The sequence below is a fragment of the Aquarana catesbeiana genome, linkage group LG05 (genome assembly GCF_042186555.1).
Source record: "Aquarana catesbeiana isolate 2022-GZ linkage group LG05, ASM4218655v1, whole genome shotgun sequence".
Classification (NCBI taxonomy): domain Eukaryota; kingdom Metazoa; phylum Chordata; class Amphibia; order Anura; family Ranidae; genus Aquarana; species Aquarana catesbeiana.
The window spans coordinates 150,063,878-150,091,859 of record NC_133328.1 but is presented as its reverse complement, the minus strand read 5'-3'; the positions used below and the strand labels follow the sequence as shown (position 1 = coordinate 150,091,859).

General features: G+C 40.8%; 1 protein-coding gene across 1 annotated transcript in view; it reads right to left on the bottom strand.

The window, feature by feature from the left end:
- Nucleotides 1-723: 723 nt before the first annotated feature.
- The window catches only part of CMC1 (C-X9-C motif containing 1), a 108,473-nt gene continuing 81,214 nt past the window's right edge, over nt 724-27,982 (bottom strand). Inside the window, exons 3-4 of the mRNA XM_073630277.1 lie at nt 10,203-10,293; nt 724-969 (exon numbers count right to left, since the gene is read on the bottom strand). Of these exons, the coding sequence (XP_073486378.1) occupies nt 849-969; nt 10,203-10,293 (212 nt within the window). The 3' untranslated portion in view covers nt 724-848. The remainder of the gene's footprint in view (nt 970-10,202; nt 10,294-27,982) is intronic.

The window sequence follows — 27,982 nt, the reverse complement described above, 5'->3', positions numbered from 1 at the left end:
AGTATAGGAAGATTACACCCATTTTTTTTATTTATTTTTTGTCATCTGTGTCCTATAAGCAAGATTTCTCTTCACTTAGGATAAAATAGGGAGAGTGTAGATTTCCCCAATGGGGGCACAGACAGCAATAAAAACTTGACAGGGTCTTCTAATCCCTCTTCGCTTTATCCAAAACTAAAAAAAAGTTTTTTTCTTTTTACCACATACTGCTAAGTACCCTATCAAATTCATGCACAGGATATTGCTCACATCTCTAAATGTATGCATCTTTTTCTGCATAAGTGTAAAAAAAAAAAAAAAAAAAAAAAAAAAAAGGAGAGTGCAAAAATGCTATATTGTTCAATGTCGGTTATGAACTAAAGCTGTCCAGAGATTTTGTTATTCAGCCAGTGGACTCAGCAGAAAAAAAAACAAACACAAGCCTGGTCGATGTCGAAAAGAATTGATCAAAACTTAATCCATCTCTGGCATACTTTTAAAATATGAAAGTAAAATTTGAATAGTGTGAGGCTTCTCTGCAACACTGGGGCATTTTGTAATATGTGGCACATTTGCTTTATTCGTGTCATACTATCAAGGGTTGCAGAAATTTGGTTCTCTTCTCTAGAAAATCGTAGTTACAGATCCAAATCTCAAGTGAAATGTTAGTAGTTATAGATCAGGCATTACTGTACGATAGATCAAGGTACAGCTGTATAAACCACAAGATTATTTCACATACAATATTGCAATATCTTCCATTTTTTTATTTTTCAAAAAGTAAAAAAAAAAATGATACACAGAGCTCACAGAATCACCATGTAATTTAGGTACACATCATAATAATTAGAAGGGCAGGAGGGTAAATGTTACATGCTGGCTGGTAATTTCTGTTCTCTTTTTCTGGCAGGAATACCAGTTCTTCTAAATTCTTCTCTTTCCTTTAAATATTCTTGCTTACATTCTTCATAAAAAACAGGATCTCTATAGCTAGGAAATAAATTAAGAACATTTATGTTTTAATTAAAAAAAATGTAATCTATATTAACTAAACAGATTACAGATAAAACTAAGTCCCATTTTTACAGGAGACACTGAAAGGCAAGATTTTTTTAACAAATTCATACAGACAGATATTGGACCTTTAGTGCCTACAAGTGATATACTTAAATAAAACACAAGGAAAATGTTCCATTTTAACGACTTGCTGACCTAGCCTTTTCTGGCACTTTTTGCTTACAAGTTTAAGACCCCTTTCACACTAAGGCGCTTTACAGGTGCTACAGCGCTAAAAATAGCGCCTGCATAGCGCCTATAAAGAACCTCTCCTGTCTCTCTGGAGTGGTGCGCTTGCAGGACGGTAAAAAAAAGTCCTGCAAGCTGCATTCTTTGTAGCGCTGTTGGAGCGGTGTATACAATGCTCCTAAAGTGCCCCTGCCCATTGAAAACAATGGGGCAGCGCCGCAAACCACCGCTTCAGTGGTTTTAACTCTTTTTGAGTGCTAGCGGGGGTTAAAACCGCACCGCTAGCATATCGCTGCTAAAACGGCGCTAAACATATCGCCACTTTACCGCCAATGGCCCACCCGCCCCATTGTGAAAGGGCTCTAAATCAGTATTTTTTGCTAGAAAATTACTTAAAATCCCTAAACATTATATATATTTTTTAGCAGAGATCCTAGAGAATAAAATGCCAATCGTTGCAATATTTTATGTCACACTGTATTTTGGGAGAAAATACACTTTAATGAATTTTAATGTAAAAACATAAAAAGATGATTTATTGCCGAGTAAATAGATACCTAACATGCCACACTTTAAATAGTGCACCCTCGTGGAATAGTGACAGACTACAATACTTAAAAATCTCCTTGGGCGGCGCTTAATTTTTTTTTTACAGGTTATCTGTTTAGAGTTACAGAGGAGGTCTAGCGCTAGAATTATTGCTCTCGCTCTCAGGTTCGTGGCAATACCTCACATGGGTGTTGTGAACACCATTTACATGTGTGTGCCAGAATTAAATATGCGTTCACTTCTGCATGTGAGCACGGGGAGGGGTATTTTAAATAATTTTTTCTTATTTATTTTTTTTTGTATTTTTACACTGTCCCTTAAATATTTTGACGTCACTCCAGTCCAATGAGACCATAGAAGCAATCAGAGATGATCTGGTCTCTCCCTCCCACTGCTTCTGATCCAGTGGCTAATTAGCTGCTCTGACCGCTTTCATGAAAAACCAGGTGATGGCTGAAAAAAAAAAAAAAATACCAGGGTTATGGCTGATCGCTTCAGCCATAACCCCGGTGAACCACTTGCAAACTGCAATGTATATATAGTTGTGCTCATAAGTTTACATACCCAGGCAGAATTTATGATTTCTTGGCCAATTTTCAGAGAATATGACTGATAACACAAAAACTTTTTCACTCATGGTTAGTGCTTGGCTGAAACTATTATCAACAATCTTTACTCTTTTTAAATCATAATGACAACAGAAACTACCCAAATGACCCGATCAAAAGTTTATATACCCCAGTTCTTAATACCGTATATTGCCCCCTTTAACATGAACAACAGCTTGAAGTCTTTTGTGGTTTTTGTGGATGAGGCTCTTTATCTTCCCATGCGCAGCTTCCTGGCTGATGAATGCAAATGTTCCTCCAGTATTTTTTGATAACATACTGCATTCATCTTGCCATCAATTTTTACCAAATTGTGCCTTTGTAGCTCACACATGCCCAAAACATCAGCGATCCACCTCCGTGTAGCCCAGTAGGAATGGTGTACCTTTCATCATAGGCCTTGTTGACTCCTCTCCAAATGTAGTGCTTATGGTTGTGGCCAAAAAGCTCAATTTTGGTCTCATGACTCCGAATGACTTTGTGCCAGAAGGTTTGAGGCTTGTCTCTGTGCTGTTTACCCGCAGATCCTTTGACAATTCTTTTGCTTTTCCCATGACTCAGAATCCAGAAACGTCAGTGAAGCACTGGATGAAAGATGCAAGGGTCTGGTCAGGAGTCCAGAAACTAATTGACCTTTTATACACACACACTAATTACAAGCAAACAGATCACAGGTGAGGATGGTTACCTTTAATAGCCATTCAAACCCCTTTGTGTCAACTTTTGTGCATGTTATCAGACCAAAATCACCAGGGTGTGTAAACTTTTGATCAGGGTCCTTTGGGTAGTTTCTGTTGTCATTATGATTTCAAAAGAGTAAACAGTTGATTGATAATAAATGGCTTCAGCCAAGCACTAACCACGAGTGAAAGAAAAGTTTTTGTGTTATTCATATGCTCTGAAAAATGGCCAAGAAATCTTAAATTCTGCCAGGGTATGTAAACTTATGAGCACAACTGTATACGTATTGTGGTCGGAAAGTGGTTAATAACTTATTCAACAAAGGTTAAAAAAGATGTAATGATGTACTGTGTAAAATATGGAAATTTTGACTTTTTGACTGTGAGGCCTCATGCACACTGGACATTTTACAGCTGCTTTTTTGCCTTCAGGTGTTTTTTTATGCAGCCAGTAAATTTCCCAGCATGTTATCCTATGTGTTCATGCACACATAGGCTGTTAGCGTTTTTTGACAGAGGCATTTTTTTGGCTGGAAAAAAACACAGAACTAGTGGGTTCTTCAGTTTTTCAACTGTAAAAACTCTGATAAAAGCTTAAAAACGGTGAAAGACGCGGCTATTCGGCATTTATCAGTGTTTTTGAGCCATAAGCTTTTGTAGGAGTATAGTTTTGCTTAAAAAAGCTAAAAACCGCTACAGATAAAAAACACTACTGCAAAAATGCTGCAACACTCATTCTACAGCTACAGCTTTCTACAGCTAACACTACTGGCATTTTTATAACGCTCAGTCTACATGAGGCCTAAATATCATATCTTAGATTACAGTATAGGACACAGGATGTGTAGTCATAGACCATGGGTTATATGCCAGTACATTTAGGTGATCGGACAAAAAAGGTTTCTTGTGCACAATCCCGTGCACCCTTTTATAACCCTACCCACTCAGTGGGACTCCAGGACTGTACCTTAGGACATGAAATTTACAGATAAATCCAAATTCCCAGTAAAAGACACATGACGTGTTGTCATAGACCATTGGATGTCCCCAAGCAATAAACTGAGGGTTAGGCAACAATAGCAAACAGCAAGAAATAGGCTCACAAGGAAACAAGGGTAAATGGAGCCAAAACTCCCAGATGATGCGTGAAGCACCTTGCCTCCGATGTTCATATTAGCAGAGGCCTGGAGACCTGCTGAAAAGCCCAAGAAACATCAACAGAAAAGGTCCATCACCTAAGGGCACTAGCAAAAAAAAATGGAGTCTCATAGAGCAGAGAGTGGGGTTATATGAGGGTGCACTGGGGGCATTCACAAGCAAGATTTTGCCAGTGTTCAATCACCTGAAGGTAGTGGCATATAAACCATGGTCTAGAATTACACATCCTCTAATCCTGCACTGTATGGTTTCCTCACATGAACTGCATGTTTCAACATCCCCCAAAAAAAGTCACTCTGTTGTGTTGCTGTCTAGGCCCTGAAGCAGCAAAGCAACCTCGGCCCTGAAGCAGCAAAGCAACCTCAAACTATATATAGTTATTTACTAACATTTACAACATGCTTCACAGTTGGTATGAGTTTCTTCCACCAAAATTCTGACTGGTTTGCACACAAGCATGTCCACTGTTACTGTGGCCAAACAACTCAATCTTTGATTTATCAGTCCACAACACCTTGTCCCGAAAGGCCTAGTCTTTGTTTATATGTTTAATAGCAAACTCTTGCTCTAATATTCTTTTGGGACAGCAAAAGATTTTCCCTGGCACACTTCCCATGCAGGTTAAATTGGTGCCATCTCTTCGGTTTTAATCACTGACATCTAATATACAAATCCTGATTTCAACTGTATGGATTTGAAGTAGAGGTATATTGTACTTACTATTGCTAGGTGACAGACCTGCATTTTCATTCATTTTATTATATTTATGATTATGGGAATGAATACACCATGTCTTTATGTGTCATATGTATATCACCTTTATTTGTAGGCACTGTTTGAATTAAGATCTAATGTCTGCCTATTCGAATATGTGGATAAAATCAACAATTTTCATGGGATGAACTTACATTTTTACATGACTAAATGCTATGTTTTGGTAATATATTTAGACATTTAATGTTACCATATTTCATGTAAAGAAGGATATCTTAACAAAAGAGCAAAAATTTAATATTTTGCATTGTAGCTTGCCAGTTGTTACTTAGATGTAGTGGCTGCATTCCTTGTATTTTTTTTAAGGCTTAAAAAGTGTTACTAAAATCAGATATTTTTTCAAATTAAAATAACAAACATGTTATACTTACCTCCTGTGTGCAGTGGTATACCATAGAATGGCCCCGTTCCTCCTCTTCTGGGGTCCCCCAGCAGCGATCTTGGCTTCTTCTCTTCTTTTTTAGGACAACCATAGCCAGCCACTTGCTATGGGGAGAAACGTAGTCTGCGTGCTCCCGACCTGTGTGTATGGAGCCGCGTTCCAAAGACTTGCACAGCAGGACTTTGGACTGCTCCCCACTTCCTCTTCACTGCATTTTATTGACAGCAGCAAGAGCCAATGGTTCCTGCTGCTCCTCGAATGTGGTGTGAAGAGTAAGGGGAGAATAGGTGCAGCCGTGCACAGTGCTCATCTCTTCTCCCCCACAGGGAAATTTTAAAGTTTTTTTACCCTAATGCAAACAATGCATTAAGGTTAAAAACTTTTTTCAGGTTTAGTAACATTTTAAAATACAGAAAATACCAGCTGATCTTATCAGAAACACGATGCCCTTGTCACGTCCTGTGAGCTCAACTGAAAGCACACTATTTTCTGCTTTCCAAGTTATCTACTGTAAACTACTAATAACCCTCCCACTATGTGATGAAGATCAATAGAGGAGAGACCATTTTGTATTCCAAACCAGGAGAGCAGACTGGGTGATAAGCAAGGTTCCCTCCAAAAAACAAAGTGAAGGAGTTAGTGTAGTGACTCAAGGACAGGGAGTATGTTATTTGCAGAACTACCAGGTAATAAGAGAAAAATAAAGCCTGAAAAATAAAGCACCTACTCCAATCTAAGGACTGACAAGTTGCAATAAATTACATTTTTGGTTTTTTTTTTGGCTTTAGACACACTTCAAATGAAAAGCGCCCAATAAAAGCAAAGAATACAGCAATTATCAATTCAAGTATTGCTTACAATAATCAGTTTGTGTTGAAGTTGCAGACTTATTTTTACTACACTGAAAAAAGGTTTAGAGCCTCTATCAGGATTTAAATGCCATTTATTTATTGTCTAGGGAGTTTTCCCCTTACTTTCTGCGTAGGTAACAAGTGTCAAACTGTACAAGAGAATAGAAAACTCCACTATGGGGGCAAAAGGCACCATTTATGTCGGGTTCATTCTTTTACAGTGTACTAAAGCACACGTTAATGTGTGTTACATCATGTATAATGTCTATTTTGTTAGGGCAGCCCATTCATTTGAAATCTTCCCCACTTATTAAAAAAAGTTTCTGGGCTGCAACTGGGTTTTAAATTGGAACTCTATGCCCATGGACATGCGAGTATTTATATATTGTTCTGATAAATACAATTTGAGACGAAAAAATTGATAAGTAATCAAACCTTGTGACTCTTGTTACATAGTGAATATGCAAAAAAAGAAAGAAAGAAAAGTGAAAAAGTCCAAAGCTGAGAATAAAATAAATTGAATAGATCAAATAAATATGAAAACAGTCCGTGATTCTTGAAATAGTACTCAAATAGGTGAATGAATAAGACTTGAACTTCCACCACCAATAAGTGCCAAACACCAAATGAAATTACCAAAAGGCAAGCTAATTGAGCTTGCAGCTATATACCCAGCCAGGGACTTTATCCAGGGGATCAGGGCAACAACTCCAATGGTGTCAGCACAGTAGAGGAGAGATGGGCAGCCGGTGGACGAGTAGCTCAATCGAGCAAAATACACGAATGGATACCAAATGTCACCCAAAAAATGCGAAAAGGAAGCTCTCCATAGTGTAAATCTGATAATATTGCTTAATAAAATAAGGAAAAACACACTTACAAGAAACACCGTTAAAAACAGCAAGAATAGCCAGCAGGCTTGCGAACGCCCATTCGCTCAGAAGCACCAAACGCAATGACGTCAGCACGTCTAGTTCACCCAAGACGCGTTTCGTCATATGCCATCGTCTTGGGGCCCCAATTAGCTTGCCTTTTGGTAAGCGTGCATTTCATTTGGTGTTTGGCACTTATTGGTGGTGGAAGATCAAGTCTTATTCATTCACCTATTTGAGCACTATTTCAAGAATCACTGACTGTTTTCATATTTATTTGATCTATTCAATTTAATTTATTTATTCTCAGCTTTGGACTTTTTCACTTTTCTTTCTTTCTTTTTTTTGCATATTCACTATGTAACTAAAGTCACAAGGTTTAATTACTTATCATCAATTTTTTCGTCTCAAATTGTATTTATCAGTATCTTCAGCGCAGCCATTTCTGTTTTTTATTTGTCTATATGTGTGTATCTCACATTTCAGTTGCTGCTTATTTATATTTTTATTTTGTTTTTTTTTGTTTAAAGCGCGGTATTTCTCACTTTTCTTGATTTATATATTGTTAACAAGCAGTAAATGAGACTTAAAACAAGCCCCCGCCGACCTATGTAGCTTCAGAGTAATTTATCCTAAATTTAACAGGAAGCATGTTCACTTTCTTTAGCTTAGCTCATTATCCTCCCGCTGCCACTAGTGACTTGGCAGCAAGCAGAGGCTTCCAATGTCTTATGTAAATACAGAGCAAAAGCACAGGAAAAAAAATGACAGCAAAGTGCTCAAGTTAGACTTTAACTTTAAGGACTGCTTCTCTTGTGAAATTGAGGATGAATTGCTCTACCAATGTCTGCAACTACAGAGATCAGGGGGGGCTTTGGGTGCACTGCAGTTAGCTGATTCACTTACAGACTTCTCAGTCAGTAAAACAAAACTGTGAGGAGATCCTTGCAATATATTTGGCACAAAGGGATATTAAGACAATGTTATGTGACACTCACCCTAGATATCTCCATGGGTGCTAAAAAAATGGAACTCCAGCATGAACAAAAACCTACAACCCGAAACGAACATTTAAGGAATGATAGCAACTTTACTGGCCAAATTCATCAAGCCATGATATAAAAAGCATGTGACTAAACTTAGCTTTTACAAGAAATCTGTTATGCAGTGTACACACAGGCGGACTTTTCGACCAGACTGGTCCAATGGAACAAATCCGATGGACAATCCGACCGTGTGTGGGCTTCATCGGACCTTTTTCGGTCGAAAATCAGACAGACTTTAGATTTAAAACATGTTTTAAATCTATCCGACGGATTCGAGTGCGGTCGAAAAATCTGTTTGTCTGTATGCTAGTCCGACGGACAAAAACCGACGCTAGGGAAGCTATTGGCTACTGGCAATGAACTTCCTTATTTTAGTCCGGTCGTACGTCATCACGTATGAATCCGCCGGACTTTGGTGTGATCGTGTGTAGGCAAGTCAGTTCATTCGAAAGTTCAACGGAAGTCCGTCAAAAGTCCATCGGAAAGACCTTCGGACTTTTGATGCCGAAAAGTCCGCCCGTGTGTACACAGCATTAGGAAGCAAAATTGTCGCGCAACAAACGCGAATGTAGTGACGTACTACGAGGAATTTCAGCTCTTGCGCACCACCCTTTGGGCTCCTTCTGCTAATATCGTGTTTGGTGAGCATTGATTCCAAGCATGCGTGTTTGTACTTTCAACTTGTGTGTGACAGATTTGTGTACTGGCCATACGAAAATCTGACAACAGATCATCTGCCGAAAATTTACTAGCCTGCCATCCAACATTTGTTGGCCGATTGTTAAAAGGAGCGTACTAACGGTCAGATATTAGGACAACAGTCTGTCAACAAACAATCCCCTGCCAACAATCGCATTGTGTGTACTAGGCTTTAGAAAGAAGCATCTATTTTCTGAAGTTTATATACTAGTTCCTCTGTCACCCAGTGATTCCGAATACACTTAGCTTCAATACCTAAAATCTAGAGTGCAGATAGCATGCTGCAAAGTCCTAGTAACATTTGTGTCTACTGTATGTAGATGTTTGGGGCAACTCCTGCTGGTAAACTCAGAGAAGCTGTTGCACCCCAGCATGCCAAGAACTTCCCCACCATTGTCTGGAGCAAAGAGAAATACCCACTACTGCTGGGTACAAGGAGCATGCAACTCTCTCTCTCTCCTTTATCCCAAAATGCAGCAGTGAAATTCTAGTGTTCTTCTCACTTCTGTGGGTGAACTGAGTAGGTGAGGGGAAAAAGGAAGAAATTAATAAGCAGTAGGGGAAAAGGGGGGTGGAATTTTAATGAACCTGATCCTTTGTCCATGTAAGATTGCACGTTAAGGGCTCATGCACACTGCATCTCAAAGTAGCTCAAAAGTAACTGCTCCTAGAGGCTTTTGAGATCTCATTTTTTCTGCTTGGAAACTCCCCTTGCATTTTTGAGAGGAGTTTTTGAGCAGAAAAGACGCCTAAGTGCCCAAAAACGCACACAAAAAGGAAATAGGAGCTGAGGGGAGGGTTTGTGAAAAAAACGCTTATGTTCAAAAAGCTCAAATAAGCTCAATAAAAATGCACAAAAAAAGCACAAAGCACAACCTTCTTCAAGCTTTTAGGCAGAGAAATAAAAGCTCAAATGCCTGTAAAAGGAGCTTTTCTTTTGAGCTGCAGTATGCATAAGCCCTAAAAATGCTTTAGCTGTTCGCAATGACTGCCACTCTATCAATTAGCTGCATTATTTGGGCAAAAGCATCAAAATATAAGATACAGAGTCCCTTACAGCCCAGTAAGATAAAATGAGTTGGGGGTTCTTTAGCAAAAATTCCTGCTTTTATTTTGAAGATAAGTCACGTTTCCATTTGAAAACCTCTTACACATTGTCTACCATGTAATCAGCAAATAATTGTACTATGCTCTCTGCTTCTTCTCTGTTAGGAAATTAAAGTAGGCCGACTCATTTCTGTTGATGTGCTGTAACTGAAGCCTAGAAGACAACTGCCACACATGTAGCTCATAGTAGGGCAGTCATTCTTCAATTCAGCAAACACTTGAGTGGTGAGAGGAAAGGAAAGAACCACTTACTGCTTTGTGAGACACTCCTTCAGTGCTGCATTTTCATCTCGACATTTTACCACCATGAGAAAACCGCTTTCTTGACAGCATTTTGTGAAAGCTAAAGATAAAAAAACCACAATAAATAGTTGGTTCATATCTAGTAAATCTCCATTGCTTGTCACGCCTTTCCAATCTGAAGTGGTTAAAATGTTGCATCTGGTTTGTTATAAACCTCAGAACAAGAGGACTACACTGGGATAAGTTCTGTCACACCTAAAGCATGAGGTGAAGAGAAGTCTTTTCTTTCACCACTTTAAAAAGCTATTGTACACACAATACTGGTAATAAACTGAATATAAATCATGGAACAAAAGTGGAGCAAGTGCCCACAGAAACCAAACAAAATCAAACATAAAACAAAAAAAGATTTTAAGGTTAGCAAAGCAAGTACCGTATTTATCGGCGTATAAGTTTAGGAGGGAAGTTTAAGGAAAAAAAGCTTACATTTGAAGTGTGTATCTGCAGCCTTGCCCAGTGCCCATCTGCAGCCTTGCCCAGTGTCCAGCCTTGCCCAGTGTCCATCTGCAGCCTTGTCCAGTGTCCAGCCTTGCCCAGTGCTCATCTGCAGCCTTGCCCAGTGTCCAGCCTTGCCTAGTGTTCATCCACAGCCTTGCCCAAAATTGCAGCATTATCATTTAATGACTGTGCCGCTGAGATTTTTTAAATTATTGCGCCGCTCTTCTCGCAGTCCCGCCCATTGGCCTGGCTCCTATGATGGACACATCACCGGTCCAATGGCGTGGCGAGGAGGCAGGACTGCGAGCGGAGCCTAGCCGAGCACACAGTACACTCGGCTCGGTGTTTTTCAGTGACACTCGCTCCTCTCCCACTCAGACAGCAGGGAGGCGGGACTGTGTCGCTACGAGCGCAGCTGAGAAGAGCCGAGCACACAGTACACTCGGTTGCTCCTCTCCCACTCAGACAGCAGGGAGGCGGGACGGCGTCACTATGAGCGCAGCCGAGAAGAGCCGAGCTGAGTGTACTCAGCTCGGCTCTTCTCTGTCTTTTTCGGCGGCGGTGGCTTTTCCCCCTCACAAACAGCAGGGATCGGCGTATAACACGCACCCACGATTTTCCCCTGATTGCGTGTTATACGCCGATAAATACAGTAATACATAACTGATCCAAAAGGATCGTAGTTGCCCTTTAAGTAGAGCGGGGAAAGGTAAAACCTATTTAGTAGAGTGGGTAAAACAGTTTTAGTGAAATGGGGAAGGGTTTTAACATCTGGCAATTTTTTTATTTTTTAGTTGTGTTCTTGCTGGCAAGAATTTCCTCATATCTTGTCCCAGCGACAATGGTCAGAAATAATGAAAAAAACCCCATTGAGATACAGTTAGTAGGGATGGGCAAACGGTTCAGCCCGAGCATAAGTTCGCGCTGAACTTTGGTTGTTCGGATGTTCTGCGCACACCGAACAATATGTGGTATTCGGGGCAAATTCGAAGGCCGCCGGAACACCGTTAAAGTCTATGGGACACTAACATGAATAATCAAAAGTGCTAATTTTAAAGGCTTATATGCAAGTTATTGTCATAAAAAGTGTTTGGGTACCTAGGTCCTGCCCCAGGGGACATGTATCAATGCAAATTTTTTATTTTTTTTTTAAACGGCCGTTTTTCCGGGAGCAGTGATTTTTTTTAATGCTTAAAGTGAAACAATAAAAATGAAATATTCCTTTAAATATCGTGCCTGGGGGTGTCTATAGTATGCCTGTAAAGTGGCGCATTTTCCCCGTGTTTAGAATAGTACCACAGCAAAATGACATTTCTAAAGGAAAAATTGTCATTTAAAACTGATCGTGGCTGTAATGAATTGTTGGGTATCGGCAATATGGATAAAACTCATTGAAAAAAAGAGCATGGGATCCCCCCCAGCCCATTACCAGGCCCTTTGGGTCTGGTATGAATATTAAGGGGAACTCCGAACCAAAATTTTTTTAAAAATTGCATGGGGGTCCCCCTAAATTCCATACCAGGCCCTTCAGGTCTGATATGGAAATTAAGGGGAACCCTGCGCAAATTAAAAAAAAAAAAAACGGCATAGGGGTCCCCCCCACAATCCATACCTGACTGATTTTAAGGGGAACCCTGCGCCAAAATTTTAAAAAAATGGCGTAGGCCCCCCCCCAAATCTATGCCAGACCCTTATCCAAGCATGCAACCTGGCAGGCAAGAGACATTTTTGCCTGGAAGAGAGGGGACGAGAGAGCACCCCCCCCCACCTGAACCCTACCAGGCCACATGCCCTCAACATGGGGAGGGTGCTTTGGGGTAGCCCCCCAAAGCACCTTGTCCCCATGTTGATGGGCACAAGGGCCTCATCCCCACAACCCTTGCCCGGTGGTTGTGGGGGTCTGTGGGCAGAGGGCTTATCGGAAACTAGAAGCCCCCTTTAACAAGGGAACCCCCAGATCCTGGCCTCCCCCCAAAAAGTGCCAAAATGTTAAAAAAAACAAGACACAGCTTGGGACAAGTCCCTTATTAAAAAATAGAAAAATAAAAATGTCCCACAATGTCCAATCATCTTATATCGCTCCGCCAACGGACCAAAAAAGGAAGAAACAAAATGAGACCGACCCGCCGCCATGGGAGGCTCCCACCGTGTGACACTTCATCGCCTTTGACAGTTCTTATATAACTGAGGGCGGGGCCATCCAGTGACATACATGGGTGACCCCGCCCCCTCTGACGCCATGGGGACTTTCCCATGGCTTCCCTGTGGCATCAGAGGGGGGGCGGGGTGTTCGTGTGTTCTGCCAAATTTTTTGCATGTTCGCATGTTCTGCTGCGAACCAGGACAGGAGGGTGTTCGGCTGCTCGGCTCATCCCTAACAGTTAGTTGTCACTTCTGCTTATGCTAAAACTCAAAGATGGACTTGGCTTCCCTGATCCTATCAAATGCCATCAGGCAGTACACTTATCCAGACTAGACTAGGGCAAGCACACTTCATTTAAATGCTGGGTAGATCTGGAACAGAATGCACTTGCAGTTTATCTCGCTGCTTACCCTGACAAAAGAGGAATGCCCCCAATTTGGCTAAACATCACCTGCTTATAAAGGGTCACATTATTCACCATCATTAAAACTCAGTAATATTGCACCGGGTAATCAGCTATCGTAACAGCCTTTGCACCAGGTGTACAGGATACACAATTATACCTATAACCGGTCCGGTTTCACAGACTTCCTGTGAAAAGGGGGCTGGCTCTCAATCTCCGATATCAGAATCCTGACAGATCCCCAGTTACAGTGTTTGTTAACCCAAAAAAAAAGATCCTGTTCCCTTAAAGCATGTTATACAGCACAGTGCTTGTGCTGTGTAATTTGGCCCCCTGTATCACCTGTAATACCTGGCTGATCCTGCCTGGTTCTGCCCTCCCCTCTGTACGCTGAACGCCATCTGCAGCTCGCTTCTGTCTCCCTCTGTCCTCCTCCCCCTCCCCACCTGTCAGCTCTCACTAGCACCGCTGTGCTCCTCTCCCTGCTGCTTCAAAACTATCTTTATATAATGCCCTCTGTCAGATAAAAAGCTGTACCCTATTGCCCGTGCTTTATTAAAAAAAAAAAAACAAAACACTGTTTTAACAGCATTTCCCAGTGATCACGTGACTCGTTGGCTCTCTCCTCCCCAGCTTATGTCAGCAGGGGAATCTTGGCCCCGCCCGCTGGAGCTATCAGATGGGGAGAGCAGAGAGCCTGGAATCATGCGATCGCTGGGAAATGCTGATGAAACAGGTAGAAATCTTCTTTTTATAAAGCACAGGCATTAGGATTTTTATCTGACAGAGGAGATGATATAAAGATGAGATAGTGGCTTAAAGCTCTGGCCAACCATACAGGTTAGACATTAAACTTAACACTTTGGAAGCCAGGAATGTCTTTACTAACATCCCAACATCTTTTGAATCACATTGCCTAGATCCAAATTCATTACAACATACCCTGCCTATCACTCACAACTTGCTAACTTACTAGTCCACATAAAGATTTCATACCCCCATTTGTTTTTAGGGACCTGGGTCACACTTCCACCCAGGAAGAAAGAGATCATACTTTGTTCCTTGTACACAAATCATCCTTCTCCAGCATGGTCCAGGAAACCAGATATAAAATTCTGACCAGGCAGTACAGACTACCATCTCTACTAAATAAAATCTATCCCTTTTCCTGTTGTTTAAGATGCAGCTGTTCTGGCGGAACTCCCTTAATAATTAATTACACAACTCACAGGAAAGATACTTGAGATGATTCCGCATCCCTTCTTCTTCACGATTCCATTACCCAAGGCCTGACACAAAAAGATCCCTGCTCATTCAACCTATCAAAGCAGCGATATCATGCAGGCCACTGAAGTGAAACATTACTGAACCTTTCCTGTGTAGACTTGTGGATTTTGATTGTGAAATCAACCATTTGGAGGATCTGCATCTCTGAATCATAAGGAAGACACTTTTTGATTTACTTAGTTTTACTGGAATTATTTCAGTGTGCTCCAAGAATATTGAGACCCTCTTGGAGCACACTCTGGGATTATTAGTGGGTCAATAGAAACTCTTGACTTGTCCAAGGTGGGGCAAGAAGAGAGGGGGCTTGCCAAAAATAAAAAACCCAGTGGTGATTAAAAAACACCAAAAAAAAAGCTCACTCTGTCTCAAAAAATAATAAAAATGTCATTAGGATACATTGTTCTATGACTGAGTAATTGTCCATCAAAGCATGACCGTGCCGAAAAGTGAAAAATGGCCTGGATTGGAAGGGGGTGAAAGTTTCTGGACTTGAACTGGTTAAAGGGTGTATACTTTCACATTTGTCATGGAAAGTGCCTTATTCTGTCAATTGTGGAATGATTAAATAAGAAAAATCATATTCCGTGGCTGGAAACCAGACATTACAACTTGCCATACATTATACAATTTTCCATTAGATTTACCAAAACCATATAATCTGAGGTCAAACCTAAACACTTTCAATTTGTATGCAATCAGACAGGCCCTTTCACTACATAGTTGAAGTTAAATCTAAGGGCCCATTCACACCACATGCAGTGCTTTTTTTCTCTGCATCAAAAGAGCATGAAAAGTAGGTTATATGGGTTCCAAAGGCATAGTTCACACCAGCGCAGTGTGTTCCAGTGCTTTTCAGTTCCAGAAACAAAAGTACAACATGCTGCTTCCTGCACAGAACTGTATTGAAATGCGGTAAAACACATAAAAAAAGCGTTAAAAAATGCACATGCAGAAAAGCATCCAGAACGGATCTGGAGGACATATGGCCAGCTTACCTTCTTAATTTCACTGATTATTCACCAGGAGCCTATCTGCATAACCCAGGTGTCCAATTGCAAAAAACAATGTCTAAAGTTTGCCATAATTGTGGCAGTTTGTTGAAAAGATCAAACTTTTGATTCCAGTGTCTGTTGAAATCACAAGGCAATCAAGCATAAATGGAGGTTTGGATGTGATTAATATTGTGTCTCTCCCCAAATCAGGGGTACAAGTCCAGTCACTTTTGAAGAAAGTACCTTTGTTTTTTTTACCCTTTTCATTACAATACTTCAATAAACTGTAAACTTATTTACCAGTTGGCCAAATGTATGGCCAGCCTTAGGCTATTTTCACAAAGCTAAGTCACTAGGATAAGTACCCCCGTTTTATAAAAAGACAGTGATTTGCATGCTAAAGCCAATAGTTTAAAAATTACAGTCAGATGGCTGACAACAAAGATCCTTATTCTGGTGTTAGTGAATTGAGACTCATGTCTTTAAAATGTAAAAAAAAAAAACCCATCTTATAACCAAGTTAAATTGACTCCTTTCCCAACAGTGAATAAATCCACAAAATTCTGAAGTTGAAGAAAACCAGCTCTATTTTTTAAAACCTAAAACATTTTACTAATAGAACCTTTATACTCTTGATATCCTTCAATGACATACTGTATGCAAGAAATGCAAAATACAAATATAGGATGCAATTAAATGGAAGAACCAATACATTCTGCATGATGGCACAAGCTGAATTTATAGCTTCTGAAATTGGTTTACACATGACTAGGGCTTCTAATACGTTATAGCTTTGTGATCAACAAATTAATCCTTCTTGTAAGCATTTTCTCACTCACTGACCAAATCGGATCTTCAAGTCTCGCCATGGCTGGCCTGCAGCCACATACTGTTTGTAAGGTCTTTTTCGTTTATTTAGCACAGGGATTTAATTAGAATCTTTCCTTTCATATCAGATAATAACTGCATTCTTATTTGTTTCGATTGATGCAGGGCTTCTTTTTTTTCCTCTTTGTAATGTTAGATTGGGCGTACTATGTGTCACATTATTTTACTTTTACTTAAACATTTAACAATGTGCTTGCTGATACAAAAGCACATCTACTGTATTTTTCTACATTAAAAGTGCTATGTTATAATTTGCCATATACAGCTGGTAAAATAAGTATTGAACACATCACCGTTTTTATAGTTAAATGTATTTCAAAGGTGCTATTGACATGAAATTTTCACCATGTCGGTAACAACCCATGCAATCCATACATACAAAGAAACCAAAACAAATAAGTTCAGAAATTAAGTTATATGTAATAAAATGGAATGAGACAGGGAAAAAGTATTGAATACGCTAACTGAAAGATATATCGGTGGAGGGCTGCAGTGATGGTTGTCCTTCTGGATCTTTGTCTTTCTGGTTGTCTACACATAGGATCTCTGGCGCTCAGAGTGATCCACAGGGTTCGTGGTCACCTCTCTTACTAGGGCCCTTCTCCCCCGATTGCTCAGTTTGGCCGGGTGACCAGTTCTTGAAGAGCCCTAGTTGTGCCAAACTTCTTCCATTTGAGAAAAATGGAGGCCACTGTGCTCTTGATAACCTTCTTCAGTGCAGCAAGCGTTTTTTGCAATCTTTCCCAGATCTGTGCCTTGCAATAATCCTGTCTCTGAGCTCTTCAGGCAGTTCTTTTGACCTCATGGCTTTTACTCTGATACAGTATGCATTGTCAGCTGTGAGTTTAACTGACTTGATGCTATACTCTGATTAAAAAGTGTTCTTTTTACTTTTTTTGGAGCCAAATATGTATGTATATACAGTTGTGCTCATAAGCTTACATACCCTGGCAGAATTTATGATTTCTTGGCCATTTTTCAGAGGATAACACAGAAACTTTTCTTTCACTCGTGGTTAGTGTTTAGCTGAAGCAATTTATTATCAATCAACTGTGTTTACTGTTTTTAAATCATAATGGCAACAGAAACTACCCAAATGACCCTTATCAAAAGTTTACATACCCCAGTCCTTAATTCCGTGTAATGCCCCCATTAACATCAATGACAGCTTGAAGTCTTTTGTGGTATTTGTAGATGAGGCTCTTTATCTTCTTTATCTTCTCAGATGGTAAAGCTGCTCATTCTTCTGGGCAAAAAGCCTCCAGTTCCTGTAAATTCTTGGGCTGTCTTGCATGAACTGCACGTTTGAGATCTTCCCAGAGTGGCTCAATAATATTGAGGTCAGGAGACTGAGATGGCCACTCCAGAACCTTCACTTTATTTTGCTGTAGCCAATGACAGGTCGACTTGGCCTTGTGTTTTGGATCACTGTCATGTTAGAATGTCCAAGTACGTCCCATGCGCAGCTTCCTGGCTGATGAATGCAAATGTTCCTCCAGCATTTTTTGATAACATACTGCATTCGTCTTGCCATCAATTTTAACCAAATTTCTGTTCCTTTGCAGCTCACATATCCCCAAAACATCAGCCATCCACCTCCGTGTTTCACAGTAGGAGTGGTGTACCTTTCATTATAGGCCTTGTTGACTCCTCTCCAAATGTAGCGTTTATGGTTATGGCCAAAAAGCTCTATTTTGGTCTCATCACTCCAAATGACTTTGTGCCAGAAGGTTTGAGGCTTGTCTCTGTGCTGTTTAGGATATTGTAAGCGGGATACTTTGTGGCATTTGCGTAGTAATGGCTTTCTTCTGGCGAGTTGATCATGCAGCCCATGTTTCTTCAAGTGCCTCCTTATTGTGCATCTTGAAACAGTTACACCACATGTTTTCAGAGAGTCTCGTATTTCACCTGAAGTTATTTGTGGGTTTTTCTTTGGATCCCAAACAATTTTCCTGGCATTTGTGGCTGAAATTTTAGTTGGTCTACCTGACCATGCTAACAAAGAAGAGAGGACCAAGGAGGAGCACAAGGGAGTGATCTCCCTCAGTCCAAACAGTGGCTACTATGGATATGGTGGGCAGTAACGGGAGAATAGTGTATGTTAAAAAATCTTTATAAAAGTTTATTTGAATAATCTAAAATGTACAAAAATAACTCTGACAATTAGATACATGCATGGAGCTGATCCACCAGACACAAATTAATGGGCCCGTCCGGTGCAGGCAGCATAGGGTACGCCCATTAACCAGCAACACAAAAACAACAAACAGTAACACACATATAAACACTTAAAGAAAACATGTAAAGTGCAGGCGCCTGTGATCCCACAGATGCATAAGGTCCCTATGGCCAATCGCCAAGTCAAAGGAAATAAAGAAATTATATATGAAAATTAACGGAGGAACCTTATGCATGTGTGGTCCCCCGGGGAGATGGGGAAAGTGGGATGAGTATAACCTGGATTTTATCTAACTCAGGGCTCACTGAAAAACATCCACAATAGCTATGTTAATGCTAAATCTTGGTAAACGGGTCAGGGGGACTTTTATGATGTATATAGCATGCGCATGCACAAATCATTTATTTTTACCAAAGTCCATTCCTGAAGTATATTTGGTGAATATGTAATTCAGAGAGTCTCTGTAGAGTGTGGGAAATAGTAAAATCGCACAGTATAATGGGTACTATTGTCACCAAAAGCAAATCACATAACAACTCAGAGTGGCTGGATATTGCCCAGAACTGTTGGTGTGTTATAGGTATATTATAAACCTGTACGAGACAGAATGTCACTGTATATTATCCTACTGTCCACATTAGTCAGGGCAATGCCACATCGAATATCAAAGATTGAGGATATCAACTGTATTCAGGAGCTGAAGGGGTTACATTACCACCACTCGGTTGTGTGGAGATCAAAGCAGCATTTCATGTATTCCGGTTGCTCCGCTACTCCGTGATTTCCTCCTCTACGTTGTCAATGCCGGTTGTGATATGCTGTATCATCTGAGCTCACAGTAAGCGGCAATCCTCTCGTCCATGGATGCGGGCTGCAGCTGTGCTCGTACGGTAAATTACTTCCCCGTTTGTATGACGGTTTCAGGATTCAAACTTCCACTGTAAACAATCCCCGTCTCCAACTCACTAGGGGAGATGACTGAGTCGGCGTCCGCACATCTTGATTACGTCGACACGTTTCACAACGTCATTGTTGCGTAGCTTCAACTTCCTGTTGAAGCTACGTAACAATGATGTTGCGAAACGCGTCGACGTAATCAAGATGTACAGACGCAGACTAAGTCATCTCCCCCCTGAATGCAGCTTGGCTTGGGTGCCCCATAGCAAGCTGCTTGCTGTGGGAGCACTCAACAGGAAAGAGGGGCCAGGAGCAAAGAAGAGGAACCCAAGAGGAGGAGGATCTGGGCTGCTCTGTGCAAAACCACTGCACAACACAGGTAAGTATAACAGGTTTAGTATCACTTAAGTGCTAGTTCACACCAGACGCAGTTCCGTGTGCTTTTTTTCTGCACTAAAAATGCATGCACAGTGTTTTCCATGTATTCCAATGGCTCTAGTTCACACCATGCAGTCAGTTTCCGGTGCAGAAACTGACTGGAAACTGACTGCATGGTGTGAACTAGAGCCATTGGAATACATGGAAAACACTGTGCATGCATTTTGTGCAGAAAAAAAGCGCACAAAGCTGCACGGAACTGCATCTGGTGTAAACTGGCCCTAGTGTATCCATGGTCAAGACTTAACATCCTATATTTAACCGCTTCAGCCCCGGAAGATTTTACCCCCTTCCTGACTAGAGCACTTTTTGCGATCCGGCACTGCGTCGCTTTAACTGACAATTGCGCAGTCGTGCAACGTTGGTCCCAAACAAAATTGACGTCCTTTTTTCCCCACAAATAGAGCTTTCTTTTGGTGGTATTTGATCACCTCTGCGATTTTTTATTTTTTGTGCTATAAACAAAATAAGAGTGACAATTTTGAAAAAAAAACACAATATTTTTTACATTTTGCTATAATAAATATCCCCCAAAAATATATATTAAAACATTTTTTTTTCCTCAGTTTAGGCCTATCCGTATTCTTCTACGTATTTTTGGTACAAAAAAATAAAAATAAATATCGCAATAAGCGTTTATTGATTGGTTTGCGCAAAAGTTATAGCGTTTACAAAATAGGGGATAGTTTTATGGCATTTTTATTAATATTTTTTTTTTACTAGTAATGGCGGCGATCAGCGATTTTTATCGTGACTGCGACATTATGGCGGACACATTGGACATTTTTGACAAAGTTTTGGGACCATTGTCATTTATACAGCAATCAGTGCTATAAAAAATGCACTGATTCCAGTGTGAATGACACTGGCAGTGAAGGGGTTAACCACTACGGGGCGGGGAGGGGTTAAGTCAGTACTGGGGAGTGATTCTAACTGCAGGGGGATGGGCTAGCTTTGACACGTCACTGATCTCTGCTCCCGATGACAGGGAGCAGAGATCAGTGACACTGTCACTAGGCAGAACGGGGAGATGCTGTTTACATCAGCATCTCCCTGTTATTCCTCTCCGTGAGGCGATCGCGGGTATCCCCACGGCGATCGAGTCCGCGGGACCCGCGACCCGACTCACGGAGCTCCCGGAACGCGATGGCACGGCGGCAAATTCAAAGGGACATACCTGTACGCCCATTTGCCCAGCCGTGCCATTCTGCCGACGTACATCGGCGTGCGCCGGTCGGGAAGTGGTTAATTACAACATTAATATTCCATTATTTCTAGCCTACCCCTATTAATCTGAAAGATCTTGAAGTTTGTAAACTCAATTTGTGAAGATCACCACACATTTACTTCTTTGCATTCTCGAACAGGTCCATTAAAGTGATTGTAAACGATCATCTTGTAAAACAACCCATTCAGTTTAAAATAGAAACGAAAAACAAAACATTTTTGTATAGATATTAAAAAAAACATTATACAGTATCTCACAAAAGTGAGTACACCCCTCACATTTCTGTAAAGATTTTATTATATCTTTTCATGTGACAACACTGAAGAAATGACACTTTGCTTCAATGTAAAGTAGTGAGTGTAAATCTGCTGTCCCCTCAAAATAACTCAACAGCCATTAATGTCTAAACCGCTGGCAACAAAAGTAAGTATGTCCAAACTGGGCCCAAAGTGTCAATATTTTGTGTGGCCACCATTATTTTCCAGCACTGCCTTAACCCTCTTGGGCATGGAGTACACCGGAGCTTCACAGGTTGCCACTGGAGTCCTCTTCCACTCTTCCATGACAGAGCTGGTAGATGTTAGAGACCTTGCACTCCTCCACCCTCATGTTTGAGGATGCCCCACAGATGCTCAAAGGGGTTTAGGTCTGGAGACATGCTTAGCGTCCCTCACCTTTACCCTCAGCTTCTTTAGCAAGGCAGTAGTCGTCTTGGAGGTGTGTTTGGGGTCGTTATGTTGGAATATTGCCCTGCGGCCCAGTCTTGGAAGGGAGGGGATCATGCTCTGCTTCAGTATGTCACAGTAAATGTTTGTATTCATGGTTCCCTCAATGAACTGTAGCTCCCCAGTGCCAGCAGCACTCAAGCAGCCCCAGACCATGACACTCCAATCACCATGCTTGACTGTAGGCAAGACACACTTGTCTGTGTACTCCTCACCTGGTTGCCGCCACACATGCTTGACACCACCTGAACCAAATAAGTTTATCTTGGTCTCATTAGACCACAGGACATGGTTCCAATAATCCATGTCCTTAGTCTGCTTGTCTTCAGCAAACTGTTTACGGGCTTGTGTATCATATTTAGAAGAAGCTTCCTTCTGGAATGACAGCCATTCAGACCAATTTGATGCAGTGAGCGGGGCATGATCTGAGTACTGACAGGCTGACCCCCCACCCCTTCAACCTCTGCAGCAATGCTGGCAGCACTCATACATCTATTTCCCAAAAACAACCTCTGGATATGACGCTGAGCACGTGCACTCAAACTCTTTGGTCAACCACAGCGAGGCCTGTTCTTGTCCTGTATGGTCTTGGCCACCATGCTGCAGCTCAGTTTTAGGATCTTGGCAATCTTCTTATAGCCTAGGCCATCTTTATTTAGAGCAACAATTCTCTTTTTTCAAATTCTCAGAGAGCTCTTTGCCATGATGTGCCATGTTGAACTTCCAGTGACCAGTATGAGAAAGTGATAACACCAAATTTAACACACCTGCTCCCCATTCACACCTGAGACCTTGTAATACTAATGAGTCACATGACACCGGGGAGGTAAAATGGCTAATTGGGCCCAATTTGGAAATTTTCACTTAGGGGTGTACTCACTTTTGTTGCCAGCAGTTTAGACATTAATGGCCGTGTGTTGAGTTATTTTGAGGGGACAGCAAATTTACACTCTTTTACAAGCTGTACACTCACTACGTTACATTGTAGCAAAATGTCATTTCGTCCGTGTTATCACATGAAAAGATATAATAAAATATTTACAAAAATGAGACGGGTGTACTCACTTTCGTGAGATACTGTAAATACCATTTCCCCCTTTTTATAAGTGATCACATTCCCTCTGTTCTGCTGCATAAGACCTGGGGGGAGGAGAAGCAGCAGTACACTGAGCTTGACTGTGCAGCGGGGGCATCAGGACAGGTCTGATCATTGGAGAGTACATTGAGCATAGCTAGAGAACTGACCATGGTGTGCTCTCCTGCTTAGTGTGGTCAGTTTTTAATAGGAAAGCAGAGGGACTGGGACTACACATAGACAACTATATATATATATATATATATATATATATATATAATCCATCTAAACATGGCCGCTATACTACTTCTCTATCATTGAGCTACAAGAAAATGGCCGCTCATTTGATTCAATGCGCTGGAATATATATTTAACTTATAAGATGACGGATCTACACCGAGTGCATGTTTGCTGCTGTGATGGCAGCCAGCTTTTCCAGTGAGTGTCCATTTCACAAAGGTGCGATGATGATTTTGGAACACTGTACTAGATCACCTCTTCACTTTTCAAGTCACCACCAATTTTTTGTGCACCTTTGCACTGAACTATTGTGTTTTCACCAATAAGTTTATATTGCTGATCCTATCAAGGGACTGTGCATTTAAATCTATATTTTTGACTATATTGTTTTTTTATTATTGATTTCCATTCAAGATTGGACTTTAAAAAAAAAAATATATATAAATATATATATATATATATATATATATATATATATATATTTTTTTTTTTCTTTTTTCTTTTTTACTTTAGCATTTCTTCACTTTAACATTTTTTGGACTTTATTTCAACGCTCTGTCCATTTGTAACACAGTATTTACATTTCATCGCTGTTCATTTACTTTTAGCGCTACACACTTTTTCTTAAGATTATTTATAAGTTTGGTATATTATCTGTGTACTTAACAACATGTTTGTTTTTTTTCGACAAAATCACAACCTTAAGCCCTCATGCACACAGGCTGTTAAAAAAACGTTATGAAAACGCCAGTATCTTTGCAGTGAATTTTTTTAACTTTTTTCAGCTTTTTTCAGCGTTTTTGCAATAGCGTTTTTTAGCGTTTTTGAGCGTTTTTCCGCGTTAGCGTTTTGAGCGTTTTTGAGCGTTTTTGAGCGTTTTTGAGCGTTTTTCAGTGTTAGAACGTTTTTACAGCTGAAAAACGTCTTTCAGAACGCACTGGTCCTGGGTTTTTTTTACAGCTTAAAAACGCTTATGCCACTTGCAGCTCAAAAACGCCTAGGTGGGCATGAAGCCATAGACTAACATAGACAGGCCTTTTTAAGCTGCAAAAAAAGCTCAAAAAAGCAGCTGTAAAAACGTCCATGTGCATGAGGGCTTACAATTACTTTATTTAATTTTGGCAATGTCAAGTCCCTCCCACTGTTGCTTCTTTCAACAGATGCGGAGCAGGCCTTTGAGACAGTGAATTGGAGCTTTCTGACAAGAACGCTCATTCATACTGACCTAGGCAATAATATGCGAAGATGGATAAATGCCTTATATGCACATCCAGTTGCAGCGGTAACGATGTCATTTCATCAGATGGGGCTGTCTGATCTCACAGCTTATTTTAATTCCGACACTGGAGCCTCTACTTAGATGGATCGAAACAACCCCGGACATAGTGGAGGTCGAGGTGAATAACACACAGCACAATGTTGCTGCTTATACAGATGACTTGCTGTTCATCATTTCTAGGCCAGAAATATTACAAGAACTCAAGGCTTATTCAAAATTCTCAAACGATAAAATCAATCTAGCCAAATCAGAAGGTGTTATATATTACTATCCCTTCTATCAGAATGAAGGCCTTTAAGTGAACAAAAGGAAAACCTAAGTACCTGGGGGTTTATGTTACCCCAATATATTTGAAGCAAACTTCTCCCCTTAATAGCAATGCTTTGACAGTATCTAAAGAATTGGAGACAATCTACGCAAACAAGGTTTGGGAGGAACAGCATTCTAAGGATGGATGCCCCCCCCCCCAGGAGGTTCCTGTATCTTTTTCAAACTCTCCTGATTTCTAGTCTCCCCCCATTTTGTTTTTAAAATACTGAAATGTGAATTGTCAGTTTCTCTGGGTAGATCAAAAACTCAGAAGTAAAGCAGATATTCTGAGTCTTCCAAAACATAGAAGGGATATGGGTTTCCCCAACCTAATCCTTTATCTCCAGGCAACCCACCTAGCAAGGGTATTGGATTGGTGAAAATACGCAGAGACAAAGCATTGGGTGACCCTTGAGCAAGCTTTCTCACACAATCCCCTCTGGACACTCACATGGCCACCCATAACCAACTGCCCAACACTTAAACCATCCTCTGATAGGAACAACAATAAAGGTTATACAAAGAACAAAAGAACTGTTTTTCCTCAACTAAGAACTCTCTTGTGATGCCAACTGCCGGAAACCCTGATATGTTCTATATGGGATACAAGGCCCACGTTTTTATCCTTTCCTTTGCAATGATAAAGGTTAAAGGATTTCCTAGCAAAGAAACTGGAAATCAATACCTGACATACAAGCCATGATTTCCCCACAATTGGCATTCTGGCAGGCTTTACAGCTCAAACACTATTACTTCCTTAGGCATCAAACATTCTGATCTCCCTAAGTTGACGGCATATGAAATTTTATGTAAAGATCCATCCCTGAATTAGCACTGTCTCTCAATTATCTACTCTGAACTTATTACTCCCATTTCTGCAGTGGGACCAAGGCTTGAATCAGCAAATCACAGGTGAACAACGTAGACTACACATATTTACTTTATTTTGCTCATAAATCCTCAATTGCCTACAAATTGCAAGTCTGGATACAAGATTTCTATCAGATGGTAAAGGGTCCCTGCGGGACTACATAGGATGCATCCAGAAATGAATCCTATTTGCTGGAGGTGAGGGGAAACTGATGGAACGGTATGCATATATTCTCTGCCTGTCTGTGAGTCAAGCTTTTTTGGCTTGTGATCTGTAAAATGATTCATGATCTCACTGGCCTATCTTTAGGACATAATCCAGCAGCTTGCCTTTTGCACCCTAGCTCTTTATCCAAGAAAAGATATAAGCGCTCATTAGTGATTGATTTGATAAATGCAGCAAGGTCATGCATCTCTGAAAAATAGAAAGATTCATCTCCTCCTACAGTAGGGCAGTGGTGGACAACAGTAAATAGAACTTATTTATTGGTAACTGAAGGCAAAACTTTAATTTAGATTTGGATGGTGTAGAGAGAGAACAGAACACATGTTGAGTTTTTAATGGCATTGGTGTTCTTGTTGACAACACAGGGTCTATCCGAATATATTCTTTAGCAATTTCAATAGGCCCTTGATCTTTTGTCCTTTACAGGTTTACAGTGCTTTTTTTTCTGCACTGTCTGTGTGGTGGCATCCATCTTTTTAGAGGCAGGACTTTGCTTCCCTTTGTCAGAATCTCCAGCAAAAAGAATGAGTAGCACAGTAGTAACATCAACACATTGCAAATGTCCTGAAGCTAGCAGACAGAGGCAGCAGTACCTTAAATCTCACACCGTACATACTGCATACAGCTATGAAGCACAGGAGTGTCTAGGAACCGTCAAATACCAGAAGTAACACTGCTGTTTTTCAGGAGGAATTTAAAACAAAGAGTGCATTTGTACAGTGCAGCTTAGGCACAATTATTATTTTTAGATTTTCCCTATAATAAAGATTTTTTACCTTTTTGAGTTCTGTTTCCACATTCAATGACTTTAAAGTATAACAAAAGGCAAAACTTTTATTTAGTTTTAGGTAGAGTAAAGAGGGGAAATAAGACCCCTTTCACACTGAGGCGCTAAAAATAACACCTGAAAAACGCCTCTCATGCCTCCCCAGTGCGAAAGCCTGAGTTCTTTCACACTGGGGCGGTGTGCTTGCGGGACGGGAAAAAAAAAAAGTCCTGCAAGCAGCATCTTTGGGACAGTTTGGGAGCGGTGAATACACCGCTCCCAAACCGCCCTGCTCATTGAAATGAATGGGCAATGCTGCCGAAGCGCATGAAAAGCTATTCGGCAGTACCGCAACACGGGCGCTTTTAAACCCTTGTTAACCCCTTCTTTGGGATTAAAAGCACCCCGCTACCTTCTGTGGGATTAAAAGCACCACGCTCCCACCCGCAAAGAATCGCTGCAGTGCCGGTAAAGCGCCACTAAAACGGGCAGCACTTTACCGTGCCTGCGGGGCGGTCTAGGTGTGAAAGGGGTCTAAAGTATCATATTCTTTTGCGGTCTGTGCTCCTAGTAATGATCATCCTCTCTATTTTTCATGTTTAACATTATCATTATCATTGAAAGTACGAGTAAAAGAAAATCCCAAATTGTGGATTGTCTCTAGAACAGTAAGGCTACTTTCACACTGAGGCACTTTACAGGCGCTATAGTGCTAAAAATAGCACCTCTCCTGTCACTTCAGTGTGAAAACCCGAGTGCTTTCACACTTGAGCAGTGCGCTGGCAGGACGCTAATAAAAGTCCTGCAAGCAGCATCTTTGAGGCGCTTTAGGAACGATGTATACACCGTTTTTAAAGTGCCCCTGCCCGTTGAAATCAGGGGTGCTTTTAACCCTTTTTTGGCACTAGCGGGGGTTAAAAGAGTCCTGCTAGTGGTCAAAAAGCGCCACTAAAAAGACGGTAAAGCGCTGCTAAAAATAGGAGCGCTTTACAGCCGACGCCCCCAATGCCCCAGTGTGAAAGTGCTATAATAGAGGGAAAATCTTCCAATAGAGACACTAACTCCATTGACCTTGGTTGTCCTGATTTGGCTGGAAGGAAAATCCCCCCAATGGGACACACATAGCAAAAACAAAAAATCTGTCAGGGGTATAACCCTTACTTAATCTACCCAAAATGAAAAAAAAAAAGTTTTGCCTTTAGTTCGAAGTCACTGCTTTAGTTAGACCTGATGAAGTGTTAACAGTTAGCACTTATTAGTGTAATGGAAACTTATTTTTCAACAGTTCACACTTAATTGTGGGCAAGACCTACATGAATTTTTATTCATCAAACAGGCTAAAATTC